We start from the raw sequence: 17630 nt of genomic DNA, 5'->3' as shown, positions 1-17630 counted from the left end.
TTTTCTGAGAATTCTGGTTCACACAGTCCACACCCACCAAATACTGGTCTCTTTCCTCCTTGGTTGGATGTGATTCTCCTTGAGTCTTCATCCCTCTGTACTTTGCATAATAGTTCTAGTGTACTGTACTAATGAAAACTTAAAAACATATGGGCTTTATTGAAGTGTTTTTATTTGACATCCAAAAGATGAGGAGTCGCTTGAACAACTTCTTAAGAAGAAACACACCCCTTCGATAAGAATAGTTCCCCAAAAGACATTCGCTAATGCCAATATCTCCAGTATGAGCTTTCACCTCACTGTTTTTTCATGTAAACAATAAATACTGACTTCCAAATTTGCTGTAGAACTGCTGAGCAATGTCACTTTCTTTTCCTCTGGGGCAGTTTTTTCCAACACTAACTGCTAACAAGCCTGCAAATGAGTCTGTTATCCCTCTGAGACTAGTGAAGATGATCAGGCATGTGACAGATACAACCACTCCAACTTTGGGCAACCCTTAGTGAAGACATGATGCTCAACTAGTTAGCAGCTCTAAAGATGTCACTCCCTGACCTCCAACTGTATATACTGAGTGACATTTTATACGTAACATATTTCCTTTCCTGAGATAAGATCAGGTAGGGTGTTTTACTTCTATATGTAAAAATAGCACCAACAGTGTTGTGTGGATCCTCGTGTGACTAAAGGACTAAACTTTTGAAGGCCTGAACTTTACAAAATCAAAAATCCATTTAGTACCTAGATGGAAAATAACAAGCAGGCACACAGGACTTCTGGAATTCTTTAGAGTGATTTCTTGAGAAAATCATTTGGAAAGAAAATATGGAAATGTTGGTATATTTAACTATCAATTCTGAAATCCTTGACTTTGCTTGCTAAATCTATTTAGCTTAATTGCAAGAATATGTAAGGTTAGTATTTTCTTCTAAGAAAAGATTGTCATAGCTTGCTTACATATTTGTTAAGCAAAACTTTATATGATTTGAGATTTATCAATAAGGAACATATGATCATTATACATCTTTTCTTAGGAATTAAAAAATTGTTTTGCCATTTTATTGCACAATATTGAGTAATTTAAAATAGAGATGGGATATAATAGCACACGGTTTACAAAGTTAATTTAAACACAGACCTTAGGAACTGGTGAAATGGTTCAGGTAAAACTCTTGCCTAAGACACAGGAAACCAAGTTCAAATCCTTGCTTTGAACATACAAAAAAAGTCAAATGGGGTTAGCAAACATTTGTAATCCTACAGTCCCTATGGTGATAAAAGAGGCAGAGATAGATGAATCCCCAGGAACTCAAGCTCCAGCTAGCCTGGGTATTTATCAGCTAACAGCAGAGATGCTGTCTCAAGCAAGGTGGAAGTGGGTACCAACACCAGAGATTGTCCTTTGACTTTCACATGAGCTCCAGTTCATGGATGACCCTGAGCACATGCATGTACACACAAACAGTACAGCCTTTAATCACAAAACCACAATATATATATATATATATATATATATATATATATATACATATATATATATCAATTACCTTATTTCATGTGACATTTGTTATTTCAAAATCAAGTTAAAATAAGGCAAGTTTTGTTGACATTCAGAATAATATCTAACATTTGGCTTGCCAACCACTTGTATGTCACCTAGAATTTAGCATATATATATATATATATACACTGTTTTTCACTTTATCAATAGTCTACACTATATGTTGTTTTATTAATATCTCAATTCTGTGTACTGAGTTAGAGACAGATTATATTTTTATTTGCTGTGTGTGTGAATGTGAGCATGCTCATGTCACAGTGCACATGTGAAGTCAGAGGACAATTTTTGGAATTACACCAAGGCCCAAACCCAGGCTTCATGGTAAACACTTTTACCTGCTGAGCCTTTGTGTGGACCCCAAAGACCTGGTTTTGTATTATTTTCGAAGGAATTTAAGAATATTGGGGTGTAGAGGTGGATATGAGGTATATTGGAAGAATGCTTACCTAGAATGTGGGGAGGCTGGGGAGTTTAAGCCCCAGTGCCATTTGAAAAATTTTATAGCTATAATCCTTGAAAAAACAAAGTGTTCTGAGTTAAAATTTCTTTTAAAACAATTCTAAGGACACTATATTAGAGGACTTTTGTTTGTTTATGGTACTGGGATTAATGCAAAGGTCATAATTGTGTTCAGCAAGTGTTCTACACACACACACACACACACACACACACACACACACACTTCTTTCATTTTCTTTCTTTCTAAAATGTATTTGTTGACATGTGTCACTAAGATGCCCAGGCAGGTCTCCAACCTCAGATCCTCTTGTCTAAGCACCCTCATTAATTACGGCTAATAAGAATTTGTTAGGCTCTGATGAGTCTATATTGATACAAAGTAGCAGAATTATCACTTCACATCCGTGGTCTTCAGTATCCTACCAATTAATGTGTTCAAAGTTTTAAAGCGTTTCAAACAATTTTCAAAACGACTACGTTGGCAGGTATCCAAGTGTTTTTCAGGAGGTGACTTGCCTGCACCGGGGTGTGAGAGTCCGGGTCGCCAAGGCTGCGGATGGAGGCTCCTCTCTGCCTTTGGCCAGGTGGGCGGACCTCTCCTGCCGCACCCGCTTAGCGGAACCTCTGTGCGCGCGCCCGCGTTTCCCCGCCGTGACGCAGGGGGAGGGACTTCTGTCCGCCTCCGGCTGAAGCCGCTGCGGGCCAGGAAACCGCCATGAAGTTTCGCGCCAAGATCGTGGACCTGGCCTGTCTGAATCACTTCACACGTGAGCTGGCAGGGCTGCGGGGAGCGAGCGGAGAGTGCGACTGCAGCCCTGTGAGAGGATGGGCGGGGTGGAGGGCGCAGCTGGGGCCGTAGGCTGGGAGGGCGGCCCTGAGGGGAAGGATGGCTATCACGGACCTTTCTTTACCTTTGCTGTCCTCCCTCACTCTTGCTTCCGCCGGGACTGTGCCTAACCTTGCTCGCAGGCAGTTCTGTTCTGCAGTACCCAGATGCCCCATTGGAATGTCCTCGATTGTCAGTCGTTCTCTGACTGTTTTCATTATTGCACACTGATGTTAAGGGCTGTGTGCCTCGCAAGATGTTAGCCGCGTTGAAGTCCTAGCGTGATCCATGAACTAGAAGTTGTGTAAGATGACCTGTAGGATACCCGATATGCTGCCTAGTAACTGCGTACTTTATCAACCCTTGCTACAGGGGTCAGTAACATGATAGCCAAGCTTGCCAAAACCTGCACCCTCCGCATCAGCCCGGAGAAGCTGAACTTCATCCTTTCGGACAAGTTGGCCAGTGGTGGGGTGAGCATGTGGTGTGAGCTGGAGCAGGTGAGCAGGAACTCCCAGAGGCCCCGGGCTCCCGCAGGAATGCTGAAAAGGCCCTAAATGCCTGTTTCTGTCCTGCAGGAGAACATTTTTAGTGAATTTCAAATGGAAGGAGTCTCTGTAGAAAACAATGCGATTTATTTAGAATTAACATCAGAAAACTTATCCAGAGCCTTGAAGACTGCCCAGAACGCCAGAGCCTTGAAAATCAAGCTGACTAACAAACACTTTCCCTGTCTTACCGTGTCTGTAGAGCTGGTAAGTAGAAGGAATTTCTGATTTATTTTTTTACAAGTCCCTTGTTTTGGTCTAGGAAGTATAAGTATAAGCTATAAGCCTGAACTCTCAAACAGTATTCTTGGAAGAGAATTGGTTTCATTTGAAATATAAGATCTAGTCCAACATCGTGGCAGAGACAGGAAGATCTCTATGAGTTCCAGGACTACATAGACGCCCTGTCTCAAAATAAAATATACAGTCTTACACCAGAGATTGTCCTTTGACTTTCACATGCTTTTTCCAAACAGTCAAATTGCTAGCTCAAATCTCTTTCTTTCAGGGTGTTGTCAACTTGTCTAGATGTTTTTATCCATTTTCATCTTAAAATCTCCCCCTCCTGTCTCATTATCTGCAATATTCTTAAATAAACAGTCATCAGACTTACCACAGTTGTCTGTCTTAGATGCTACTACTAAATGAGTTTAGTGAACAGCCTCTCCTCAGAACACACAAAAACACATGTTCAAAATGGAATTTGTAATTCCTAACATGTTCATAGCCTTTCACATATAGTCCAAACTATCTTGAAGCCCAATCATAAATTACTCCCGTCTGAGTTGTTCTCTGTATATGTCATTTTTTCCCCAACTCCCAGACTGGTGATATCAATTGGACTAGCTACATGGAGTTTCTCTCCAAAGCTTTGCCTTTCTTTAGTGCTCTGCCCCATCTAGGCTGCCATTTTCTTTTTAACTTTCCTTTCTTATATGTGCTCTTCACATCTATGGGTGTGTGTTGCATTTGTTTTCAAGCTGGCTATAGCAGTTAACTCATGACTTCATAACGTTTTATGTGTTCTTAAAGCTAACTAGAGCATTCCATGTAACTATAAGTTTAAGTTTATTTAGTTTCTTAAGGAAAATATACACTGCTTTTCTAAGTAAGAATGCAAGATACTTTGGTTTCTTTTTTGTTGTTTTGGAACAGGGTCCTACTATGTAGCTCAGGTTGACTTAGAATTGACTATGTAGACCAGGCTGGCCTCAAACTTACAGAGATCCACTTGCCTCTGCCTCCTGGGTGCCACTGTACCCGGTGATACTTTGGTTTCTAAGCTTTAGAGATGCTTCTAGAAATAAACGTGGTCTATCCTTTTAGTGGAGCAGAAGCTATAGCACACCGAGGGTGTGGCACACAATGGCATCTAGCTTGCCTTGGCCCAGCAGCTTTGCCCCTTTCTTTCTGTCTCCTGGGTCTGTGAATGCTGATACTGCTCCTCTGCCTAAAACCCTGCCCCCTCATCTTCAACTTCTCAGAGGCTGTCTGCCTCTCTAGTTTTGATGTCCTCTGAAGCATCGCCCCAGAGGGTTGTTCCTTCACTCGCCTCTGGTAGCTCTCCCTCAGTCAGCCTCATCATGTGCTTCCTTCGGGCTCGGATAGAATATCTGGTCCAGCTCTGGTCGCTTGCTTTCTATTTGCTCCACTGGGGCCCTCTTGTCTCATTCACTAAATCCTCAGAGCCTTACAGGACCAAAAGCAGAACAGATATACTACACCAGCAGTGTGGGCTGAATGGGTTTTGAGAGGATAAATAAAGAACATTCCATTTAGAATTCAGAAAGCTTAGCATTGACAACATAAACTATTATAACTCTTTTCTTAGCAGTTGTCCTCATCAAGCAGCAGTAGAATTGTGACACATGATATCCCCATAAAGGTTATTCCTAGAAGATTGTGGAAGGACTTACAAGAACCGTCTGTCCCAGACTCTGATGTAAGTGTTGTCTGTAGTCCTGTTGTTCAACACACAATGAAGGGCAAGAATTGAATTCTCCAGTACTAGTTGTCGTCTTGCAGTGTATTGTGTTTGGGGTGGGTAGTTTCCAAAAAGAATGTGAATCAATTAACAAGACTCCAGATGTGAGTATGTGCCTTTTGCTATATGTGTAAATCCTGTTAAAGAACTTCTGTCCATTTAGAAATGCCATACTTTCCATGCAGGAGTTCAGTTAACTGAGCCTTGCTCAGTTAACCCAAGTTATCCTTTGGAAGATATTCTATATTTACTATGACTCTTGACCTTAGGCACAAACTCATGTTTCATAGACCTTGATGAAAGAGAAAGAAAAAGCATTTTTGTTGACTTAGAGCTTAGGTTAACAGTGACCTTCTAGAACCTAAGCACCATTGCAAATAAAGAAGATGCCAAATGGTCCTTTGTCTCTTGCATATGTATAAAGAAATTAAACAGATACTGGATGAAATGTGTAGTTGACTAGAAGGTGTCTATGTAGGGTTGGAAAAAGCCAGCGTTACATAAAGCACTGTTAGTAACATAGCTCAAATGGGTTGTGATAATGGCTGGCTGTACTGTTACACAGAGTACACAGAAAGCCCCTGAGTCCTGTAAAACATTTCCCAGAGGAAGGCTTCTTGCTCAGCACTTAAGGTGTATTCCCCTTGGATCTGTATATAGGTATCTCAGCTGAAGGACTGTGTTCCTTCTTGAATGAGAAGAATGCTCTTGAGAGTATGGTCGCCATGGTAACCAGAACCAAGTATCCAGGTATCTTTATTTGCCTGAATAAGTTAGTGAAATTTTCAAAGTTTTAAAGGGACTTTAAAAATTTGATTCTGAGTTTTTAAATGCACTTCACAGTTGTTGGTTGAGTACCTGTCATTGTAGACTGTATTAAGATTTCTGACCCTTGTGATTGCTTCCTGGTTTCTAGGTCAGTATTTACTTGCCAGCCTTGAAGACTATGAAGAGTGTTGTAGAAAAAATGAAAAACATCAGTAATCAACTGGTAAGTGATTACTCCTTCAGAACAGAGTGAATTCATGCCGTGCTGTGGGTGGCTTGTCTTGGGAGGCAGCTTCACTGTTGACCCAGGTGTGGGGGTGCTCCTTGACACCATGAGGTGTCTCGGGTAGTGGGTTTCTCTCACTGAGGCTCCACTGGGGAGGACAGAGCTCAGTGTTGAGATCTGGCCTTTAGGGACCTGTTCTAATGCCTTTCAGCTCTTACTCACTGGGGAAAGCTTTCAAACTTGCTCTTAATCCCTTCAGGAGCATGTTTCAACATACGCTATTTTGTATCTTGTAATTTGGACAGAACACTTTTTGTTGGTCTCCTATTTGATGCTGAGGAACTGAGTGGAAGGCTTCATGTAAACTAAGCACACGTCCTACCACTGTGCTGAGTGAATAGTCGAAGGCCTGGTACCTTTCGCATGTTAAAATGCATGAGCACTTTATATACTAACATACAAATGGACCCCCTTATTTCTCTATATATTTTTGAAGGTCCAAAACATCACAACGGCGATGGAGAATTATGTGGATTATTATTCACACATGGATGTATTATGGATTCCAGCTTTACGCCTTAAAGCCATATTCCATTATGTTCCTGAATTTTTTAAAGCCACTGCCTACCCAATACACAAACCTTTAACTCTCCTAACCCCAAGGCCTCATCTCTGGTAGCCAGGCAGGCCCTCCTGGCTGATCCATACCAGGCTGGCCATGTTGCCTACAGGAAACTGCCTGCACTATACTTCTCTCCAGCAGGCCTGTAGATCCACCATTGCCTTGGAATCTCCAGAACTGCACGCTTCCAGGAAGGGAATCCTTTCTGAATTTCTGTTTCAGAGTTCAGAGTCCAACTGTCACTCAGTAGTTCATAACTGATGCATTGTTGCATGGATGGGAGTAACCTTTAGCTCCTAGGAATCTTTGCATCACAAAAAGATTTTGAAACCTAGAAAAGTGGGGATGGGGGTTGGTAGTGTTGTTTTTCTCTTGAGTCCTCACTTCAGAGCAGTGCTGTCACTGAGCCTGACTTAGTCTTTGTAGCTGCCATGTGAATCAAAAATCAGCTTCCCTTGAGTCGCACGCACTGTGCTGGCGGTGGTGTTCACTGCCACTCCCACGGTGCTGATCTAGTTGTCAGGCTGGCTTCCTCTAAGGTACCCTGGGGCTTCCTCTAAGGTACCCTGGGGTTTCTAGGAGGTTCAGGAGGCCCAGAGAGACAAGTGGGGCACTTAATTGAGGGAGCCATTTGCTTGTTCTTTGGGTTCCATGGAAGTGAGTCAGCAAAGTGGAGAGTGAGAAGTGAGCAGTGGGGGCTGTGGCCATTGTTTCTCTTCTGGAGTGCCCAACAAATGCTGACTGGGAAGTTATCGAGCTAGAATAGCCAAATGCATACGAGCTCTCTGTGGGTACCCGGGGATTCTAAAGAACTAAGTAGGTGGCTCCAGGGGAGGCTACCTTGTAAAACAAAGACCTTACAAAGTTAGGCAACTATCTTGATCCCTTTCCACATTTATACTGAAATCTCCTGACTGCAGCATCAGACTATCAGTAAAGGGTCATGACTGAGTCCTGTGCAAAGACACTGCATAAAAGATGGGTGAGGTCTGGATTCAGGAGGGGGTAGGGCCACTGTTGCCTTGCCAGGACAAAGAGCTGGAGCTATGCTGGTATCTGGTCTGGCCTCAGTGCTCACAGAACAGCTTTGAGGAGAGGACTCAGGGCTCTGATACTCATTTTTCCCCCACAAGATCCTCTCTTCAGCTCCTCTTCTCCCTGCCCTAGAACTATTGCCACAGGCCATGGGAGTCGCTTTTCTTTTTAAGCTATCACCCTGCCCATCATATTGGTTCTTTTATCTGGAAAGAGATTTGCCAGCCTGTGGGTGGCACACTGCATTTCTGGTTTGGTTGTTGGGTTTGGGTCTACAGAAAGGCCACATGCTGTCTGTGGTCAGCAGTCTGCCAGCCAGTAACACAAACATGCTACCTAACCTGGAAGGGGGAGGTAGGCATCCGTGTCAGTAGGACCATCCTCTGGGCATTGCAGGCTGACGACCCTAAGTCAGTGAGAGGAAAGGAAGTCACCCTGCCGCACAGCTCAGTTGTCATGCTGTAGTTTAAGATATGCAATATTAGCATGCCCTGAAAACTGGTCAGCATACGGTGTCCCTCCCCCATGCTTTTTTGTAAAATTTCTGAACTCCAAATCTTCCTCATTCTAGAAACAAAACAAGATAGGTTCTTTGAACTTAGATGTGTTCTTATTTTTGAACTCCTGCCATTATACACTGACTTCCTCAAGCTCACAGCCTTTAATCTAGTAACTTCCTTGGAACAAAAGCTTTCATGTGGAGAGTTCTTCCAATAACCCTCAGCTACTTATTAACCTACTGTCCTATGATCCAGAACAAGTGACCAAAACAGAATGTAGACAGCAACGTGCGTGAATGTTCTGGGGTACTCACTGGAGCTCTATAAAGCTCATGGGTGGCCTGTGCCCATTGGCTTGCAACAACTGTGTGTGCTAACACCTGGAAATTTGATTGCTTCTGATTTATTTATTAGACATAAATATCTCACCAGGCATTGGTGGTTCATGCCTTTGATCCCAGCTTTCAGGAGGCAGATCTCAGTGAGTTGGAGGACAGCCTGGTCTACAGAGGGAGTTCCAGGATAGCCAGACTGGTGCCTCCAGAGCCCTGATCCTTGGCAGAGTGTCTCAGCAAGGTCCCTCCTACTTAGCCCTACTGAGTTCTTACTGGGGGCACCTTCTTGGTTTTCGGGATTTCAGAGTTCTCTCTGTGGTTGGTACCTGTAGTGAGATAGTTTTGTGGCACTGCGTTAGGTACCCTGGTGGCTTCAGTGCCCTGTGAGGTGTTAGGTTTGTGTGCCTTGTTACCTGGCTTTTGTGGAAGTTGGTACCCACGTGTTGTTGTTTTCCCTCTTTTCAATATTGAATTCTATTCAATTTGCAGGTTATTGAAGCAAACCTAAATGGAGAACTGAACCTAAAGATAGAAACTGAGTTGGTATGTGTGACAACTCATTTTAAGGATCTTGGAAACCCTATATTACGTAAGTTTTCTTATAGGTTATATTTTGCTACTAATAAATAAATTGTTTCAATATATATATTGAGTTCTCTTAATGAAAACATTGAAATTTGGTTTTCTTTGTTTCACATTTGAGAAGGGGCTGAGATTAGATTTCCTGTCCCTGTGACATAATAGGACAGTTAGCACTAGCCCAGCAGACATTGAGGATGTGCAAAAGGATACTTCTCTCCTCTGGGATTCAGGTCACAAACAGTGGCTTCCAAGAACTCAATAACTCTTTGTAGTTGGCATTTTCTTTGGGTTGCCAACCAGCTCCCAAATAAAGACATGGAGACTTACTAGTAATTGTGAATACTCAGCCTTAGCTTACTAGGCTTGTCCCATTAGATCTTTTAACTTAATTTAACCTGTTTCTAGTCATCTTCAGGCCTTTTTACTGTTCTTTCATTCTGTATGTCCCACTTTCTTGCTTCTTCTATGTCTAGATGGCTGGCCGGCCGGACCCTGGCATCTCTTTTTCTTCCCTGAGCATAATTCTTCCTCCTACTTACTCTCCCTGCCTATACCTCTTCCCTTACTATTGGCCATTCAGCTTTTTATTAGACCAGTCAAGTGCCTTAGGCAGGCAAGGTAAAACAACAACACATCTTTAAACAAATGCAACACATCTTTACATAGTTAAGCAAATATTCCACAGCAGCTCTTCACTTGTCGCTTTGCTCTGAAAGGTTTAGATTCTCATTTGGATTGGAGCCAAAGGTTCTGTTTCTTACCAGTAAAGTTCGATGGGCAAACAAATGTGACTCAGATGAACTTGGTCACACATTTCACCTCATAAAGGTCAGGCGGGAATGTGAAGTCAGTTCAGTAAGCCTTGAAGGAAGGGGTGCTTTGCAGCTTGGTGAAAACAGTGAGTCCAAATTAGACTCCTCCTCAAACAGGGAAGTGGCCAGAGGGCCAGAGAAAAAATATTGTCAAACAGGTAACTCCATCACTTTCAGAGCTACAATTGGTTATTGAAGGTTTGCTTCCTCGGAGGCACAGATATTCCATAGCCCTGAAAGAAACATTCCCTTTGTAGTGAGAATCACATTGCTCCAGCAGAGTGAAATCCACAGCACCAAGGCTGTGTGTGGTGTGTGAAATGACCTTGGTTTTCTTGATGCTGTTTGTTCGTGGTATTTATTGAGTTGAGAGCCTCTATGCTACATCCCCAGCCCTGACATGAGTTATTTTGGTGTCAGTCATTTTGTTTCTTGAGCACAAAGCAGGTTATCAGTACTTGAAAGGTTAATTTCTGTTTTTGTTTTTGTTTTTTTGTTATTGTTCTACTATGTGGAGTGAGACATCTGGCATTAGCCATCTGCATTTCAACTTTTGAATTCATACTGAACTACAATTTTCTTTTGTGCAAACAGGTGACTGAGTGTACTTCAAGACCTTTTAAGTGAAGCTCCTCTAAAAGTTACAATATCTTAAACAGTTCAAATGCCTGCTGAATGAGAAACATTTACAAGTTGTGGTCCACTAGGTTGCTAAAAGGAGCTGTAGAGTTGTGGAGTTAATAAATAAATACCCATTGCACTTTTCTGAGTTCTTGTTATGTCCAGAGATGTTGGATTAAAAAAAAAAAAATTGCATGTCATTTCAGCCTCTGAGAGTGTCTCTCAAAGCAGACACCCAGAAGACATGGCCGAGGTGCACATCGACATAAAGAAACTCCTCCAGTTCCTTGCAGGACAGCAAGTGACTCCCACCAAGGCTGTGTGCAGTGAGTTTGCTTTTCCCATTTCTCACCTCTAGTCTAATATGCATACAGTCTTTAAATGCAAATTTAGTTTTCTGGACAGTCAGATTGTAAAGTTTCCTTGAGCTAGAAGAAGATGCTGAAGAGTGATGGTGAGCAGTGTGGTTCCAGAAAGCCAGTAGCCATGCTGGACTGGCAGTGGGCTCCGCCTGTGATACTGTCTGCACACCATCTGAGTTTATCCCATTTTACATGCTCGGAGCCCTAGATCTGAGTTTCAGCTTGAGCCCTTTCCTTTCCTTTCATGCCCACCTGACCTATGCTCACTACCAAAGTCTCTTCGGTTCTTGGTTTGGGCCCCATCCTGGCTCTGGCTATTCACTGCCCTGTACTGCCCTCTTCACCTGCTTTCCCCCGCTGAGCTAGGAGGTTCATCAAGAGCTTCTCAAGGCTCATTGTCTCCTTGTTTTGTTTTGAAAAAGGCATAACAAATGGCCTAGGTGTGACATCCCTCCCTTTGTGGAAAGTTCCCAGGATGACTTCTCATCCATGAAGCTGAGGAAGATGACCTGGGACTAGACAATATAGTAATAGAATGTAAAGTTCTGGATGGCTCAGTCAAGGACCAACCTTTCCAAAAGAGGAAAGGGATGTGTCATAGTTAGGGTTTCTATTTCTGTGATGAAACACCATGCCCAAAAGCAGCTTAGAGAGGAAAGGGTTATTCAGCTTACACTTCTATATCACTGTTCATCGCCAAAGGAAATCAAGACAGGAGCTCAAGCAGGGCTGGAACCTGGAAGCAGGAGCTAATGCAGAGGCCATGGAGGGGTGCTGCTTACTGGCTTGCTTACCATGGCTTGCTCAGCCTGCCCTCCTATAGAACCCAGGACCACCTGCCCAGGGATGGCCCCACCCACAACGGACTGGGCCCTTCCCTTTCAATCACTAATGAAGAAAATGTTCTCTTGAGGTTTGCCTGCAGCCAAGTCTTACTGAGGCATTTTCTCAGTTGAGGCTCCCCTCTCTCTGGTGACTAACTTGGGTCAAATTCACATAAAACTAGTCATCACAGGGTGAGAAACCACAGAAGAGACTACGTGAAGACACAGGGAAGGTTCTGGTGGTGTGTGGTATAGCTTATCACAGTGCTCAGGACCACAAGTACTCAGACCTCCATATACTTTGGTCACCTTGCTGTGGGTACCTGCCTTTACCAGGAAGGCTAATTTTAGTTAAATCAGCATGATTTTCCCCCTAAAACCTGGGCAGCTTCATTCTTCATCTCTCACACTGTCCCCAGTGGGTGGCAGTAGCATATGCTGTGACCCCTCGTGAGCCCCTCAGAGGGAACAGACACCAAGCATAGAAGGTGTCCACAGCAGGCAGGCGCTTGTGATAAGTAAGGATGAAAGCTGTCTTTAACATCTGGGTCTTTTTCTCCTAGATATTGTGAGTAACAGAATTGTTCATTTCGACTTGCTTCTGGAAGATATCTCCCTTCAGTATTTCATCCCAGCCTTGTCCTAGCACCATGACAGCCGACTTGGCAGCACAGAGACCTTTGTTGTGACCATAGAAGCACTGGATGGTGTCAGCTGTCTGTCCTCACAGCACCACAGACTTGTACTGGCTATCTCTCCCAATGCTGCTTGAAGCAGAGACAGAATTAATGAAGGAAGCACAGCTGTATAATCATTTCTTCATATTACTCAAGACCAGCACCTATCCCTTCTCCCCTGGATCTGAGACATTAAGAAGAAAAGATAGAATTTATTTTTATAGGGTCTTGTTGTTTTGTTTGCCTCTGGTGCTTGAGATGAGAACAGGGCCTTATGTGTGCTGAGCACCTGCTCTGCACTGAGTGCTAAGCACCAGCCCTATCTAAAGTGTGGCTACCAGATTGCAAAAGTCATCATATGTCTAGAACTGGTGTTGCAGTCATAATTCACGGGCTTACTACCCAACTAGTTTCCTGCTCGGTCCCCAGTATAGTGCAGCTGTCTGCTTTTGGTCTTTAGCATGCTCACCTCTCCGACCCCCCAAGCCTGGGCACTCGGTGCAAACTGGACAGCCCCTCTGTCCCCGGCAGCATGCCGGGTTTCTCACCACACTTTGAGCATACAGCTACAGCATGTGGAGCCTTGCCCAACTTACTGAAGATTCAAGTTCACTTCCTTCTCACTGCCTGCAGAGCCTCACAGCCTGGGGAACCTGCAGAGCCAGAGAGCCTGAAGGCCAGCCCAGCCAATCCACTTCCCATCTTGAACTTGTCCTTCTGTGTACTTTCTGCCTGAGCCCACTTTGGTTTTAGGTTATAACTTATTTTAACTCTTTTGTAGTGCTCAAGGTCAAACCCAGGACTGGGTACATGCTAGGTAAGCACTCTACGCGCCAATCTATATCCCCAGTCATTTAAATCATAGTTTTGTGTAATTCTCTAAAGCTCATGGTGTTTTGCATAACGCAGTTGAAGCTTGGCCATCATGGGTGAGGCTGTGTTCTGCTCCTGCATTGGGGCTGGCTCACCCTGGAGGGTGTGCTTTCTCCAAAAACAACACGGCAGGCTTCCTGTTTGAACTAGGTGTCGGGTGTCCCATGAAGTGGCATCAGAACTGTTTTCATGTCACAGAGTCAGGGCCTAAGTTGCCTAGGATAAGATTTGAAAAGGGGTGGGGGAGGATAAAACAAAGTAAAGCATTTTTTTTTTTTTTTTTTTTTGGCTTTTTCATATTATTTAGGGAAAATACTATTTCTCAAGTGCTGCTAGGATTATTTGTTGCTGTTTCCATTTTTATTAGACAGGTTGTCTTGTGGTTCAAGCTGTAGCCAAGATTGACCTTGAACTCCTGAGCCTCCTACTCCCAAGCGCTGAGATGACAGATGTGAGCCACCACACCTCTGGCTCTATTGATATCTAATAAGATATATTTAGTTAAACTAACTTTTTTTAAATTAGGGATTCTTTAATTGTTAAAGCATTTCTCTCTTCTTTGGCCTATAATGAAAGGGCAGTCCAGGTGCCTTGATAAAGCCTCAAAATCATGATGCAAATGAAATTCCAGGAAGTTCCCTTTGAAGCTTGTTTACCTGTCAAACTGTCATTGCCTCACTAGTCATGAATGTCACCGCCGTGCCGCATACTGATGGCCATGACTTTGCTTGGTAACAACATGGGAGAGAAGGCAGTCAAGAGGCTGTCGTCTTTCTGGTTCTTGTCACAACTCTCTGTATAGTGTTTATAGCTTGTATCTCACAGAGTTGTAGTCAAGGGAGGGGGCTCGGAGTGGGGTTATGGGAACTCGAGCTGTTTTGTGGAACCCCATCCTGAGGTGAGCCTGGGTGAGAGCAGAGAAGTTTGGCTGTGTGTAGAAGGAGCCTGGTGTCTGAGGTTTGGAGATGCATTTTCCCTTACTCTGATCACTAAGACTTGGAGCTTGAAGAATGCTTTCCTGAATGTTAGAACCATTAAGATACCCTGACCATGCCTGCCAGGGCTCACAACCCACACATCCCTGGGAGCCATGTCTTGAACTGAGATTTAAGACTGTCCTAAGACAGATCGGGGATGCAGCCACTTGTGCCAATGTCCAGGCGGCCTTGTTATCCTGTGGCCCTGTCCTGGTGCAGCAGGGACCTTCCTACCCATCAGGTCTCCAGACTGAGTGTGTCCTGCCCTGCATCCTGCCACAAAGAAACCTGCTCTTAGAAACCTGAGAGGCAGTTCTACATTAGTCTTGAGGCAGGAATACTGGTTCTTTCACCAGTTGCAGTGGCCGATGACATCTTGGTAAATGTCATCCAGTTGGCAGAGTATCTGCTGTGGTGGATACAATTCTGTGCTTTTTTATTTTAAAGCCTTTATTGGGATATCAGAGTGTGCAGCCTAGGGGTTCTTTTTGATGGTTCACTAATGCAGTCATTCCCCACCTTTCACTCTGCCTCCTCTCCTGGAAAACCAGCTATTTTGTTTGTTCTGGCCAGTTTTCTAACCTCCTCCCCAAGCCTCTGGTAACCACCATCCTTTAAATATTGCTCTGAGGGCCCAGTAGGAGATTCTTGACCCTTATAGTTCTGGATCAGCATCTGTATATTGAATACATAATTCAGCCTTCATAACATGGCTTTTGCCCATGGCCATGCTTGTATAGTATGTCTGTCTAGAATTTGCACACACTGCATCCATTGCAAAGCTCGATGGCATTGCCGTTTCTACAAGAGTGGGCTCCCAGCATTCACACTTTTTTTTGCTGTGAGGCTGGTCCCGTTTCTTCATTCTAACGGCCTTGAGTATGTTGTCTCTGCTTACACTATCCCATGTGAAGAGACTAGATCTAAGCAGGCCTCCTACGAAGACTTAGAATGGAGGAGCCAGATGCCCAGTTCCCATCTATTATTTTTCCACTGTAGAATCAAATATAGGGGATTTCTCCATGTGTGGCCCTGTGAACTTGGAAAAGCAGCCTCATAGTTACCCTGATGAACTGTCCACTCATGGTTTTTATTTCTCTGTGGCCCAATGGGTGCCATAGCCTCACTCTGGATTTGGGGGAATTCAGGGTGGTAATCTTGTTACTAGAAAGTTACTAGTTGGAATTATGTGAGGACATGGAGAAGGCATAGATCTCTACCACCATTTTGCTAATTCCACACTCCAATTCTGTTCTTTTATGTGGCTTCTGGTGGAGAATCTAAAAGAGAGCTTGAGTTTGTAGATTTTTCTTTAAGAGCAGCGTTCAGCTAAGAGATGATAAATTAGGGTCACTTGGACATTGCAGGGGCCGGGTGTTAGTACCACTTCCTGGGGTGCCATTTGCTATTTACTCTCCGTGTGAAAGATGAAACGGCCCCCTAAGACTTGTTATACAGACTATCATCAAAGCTGAGTACTGCTATAAACTAAGGATTTCTTAATGTGAACGGCTAGGGAATTGGTAGATGATCCGTGCTGTGATGTCACTTCCTAATGCTACAGGACAAAGTACTGTGCGTGGTAACAGCCAGTGGGATGTTGGTGTTCAGTGTGACAAAGAAGGCCAGGAAGCAAACATCTAGACCCAGCCAGCTCTGGGTGGTTTTTATTTCAATCTCTACATTTGTGTATTTTCTAACAATTTTTATAACCAACTTTGTAATGAAACTATTTTTATAGAATTAAATATTTATTATTTGACTATTACTTGGAATTTATTTGTTTATTAATACACATACATATTCATCTGGCAACTTTAATTTCCTGAACATTATATTTTAGGCTTAATTTTGACAGCACATGCTTACTTATTACAATGGGAAGTTAGACTTTTTGCCATGTTGAAATTATATTGGGTTCAGAGTACTGGAACCTGGATTAATAAGGCCATTTTACATGAAAAAATTTCTTATGGGCCCAATGTGAATAAATCCAACATGAACAAGTTAGCTTTCCTTCATTGTGACAAAATGTCTGAGATAATCAGCTTTTAAAGAAGAAAGTTTGGGGCCGATAAGATGGCTCAGTTGGTAAGAGTGCTTGCTGCTAACTAAGCCTGATTATCTGAGTTTGAACCCACAACCCACAGTGTAGAAGGGGAGAACCAACTTCTCAGTAAGTTATCCTCTGATGTCTGTGTGTATGTGTGTGTGTAATGGCATGCATGCATTTGCACAAAGACATATACACAAATAAATGCAATTTACCTGCTAGGCAAAAAGAGGGAAGTTGAAACATCAATATTCCTTTCAAGGACACATTTCCAGTAACTAGTGTCCGTCCATGAGTCCATGAAGCCCCACATCTTACATGTCCCTCCACACCCATGCAGCTGAAGACTTTGTGGGGCAACCAAAGTCTAACCTGTGTTTTAACTGAAGCACAGTGTCTAACCCATTCTGCAGAGGAGACTGAGCACTTTAGTAAGGGTTTTTTTTTTTTGTCTATGCATTTTGAGAGAAAGCAGCTAAACCAAAATTCCTTACAAATCACTGGGCAATCAATAAGAAGCCCAGGGACAATGGGACAAAGATAAGCCACCTGCCTGGAGTCAAAGTCCCTATTGTTGAAAGCACTCTGAATAACACTGAATTAGACTGTAGCACCCCAGGCTAAGACCTGCCTCTTCCCGGCACCCAATCCTGGACAATCAGTGGCCTCCTAAGGGGCCATCAGCAGGTGACTGGAGTTAAAGAAAAGGCAGCACTTGGGCCCATTTCTAAATTAAAAGGCAAATGTTGGCACTTACAAGTGCTTGCTTTATAAGCAAGTGAACCCCAGAAATTGACCTTGTCTCCAGGGGAGTGATGGCCGCGAATTCCCAACAACACAGGGTGCAAAAGTGCTTTGCTCATGAGTATCGAATAGTATAGGCAAGGGACTCCAGTGAAACCTACTGCTCTGCAGCTCAGAGGTTTGGACAGTGTGTCCATTACACCATGACACCATTGGATTACCATAGGGCCCTCTACCCAGA

General features: G+C 43.5%; 1 protein-coding gene across 2 annotated transcripts; it reads left to right on the top strand.

The window, feature by feature from the left end:
* The first annotated feature begins 2706 nt into the window (after positions 1–2706).
* Positions 2707–12963, top strand: Hus1 (HUS1 checkpoint clamp component). Of its 2 annotated transcripts, none has more exons than XM_051200612.1 (8): positions 2707–2787; positions 3219–3346; positions 3425–3601; positions 5229–5336; positions 6295–6369; positions 9354–9453; positions 11086–11205; positions 12629–12963. In XM_051200612.1, exons 1-8 carry the CDS (start codon positions 2736–2738, stop codon positions 12709–12711), a joined length of 843 nt encoding a protein of 280 aa, XP_051056569.1. In that variant the 5' UTR covers positions 2707–2735; the 3' UTR covers positions 12712–12963. The 2 variants fall into 2 exon arrangements, with proteins under 2 accessions (XP_051056569.1, XP_051056570.1); XM_051200613.1 differs by having other exon boundaries at positions 2717–2837.
* Positions 12964–17630: the final 4667 nt, after the last annotated feature.

This window comes from Phodopus roborovskii, unplaced genomic scaffold (assembly GCF_943737965.1).
Source record: "Phodopus roborovskii unplaced genomic scaffold, PHOROB, whole genome shotgun sequence".
NCBI lineage: Eukaryota > Metazoa > Chordata > Mammalia > Rodentia > Cricetidae > Phodopus > Phodopus roborovskii.
Note: the sequence above shows the minus strand (reverse complement) of the source record. Positions and strands in the feature narration are given on the sequence as shown.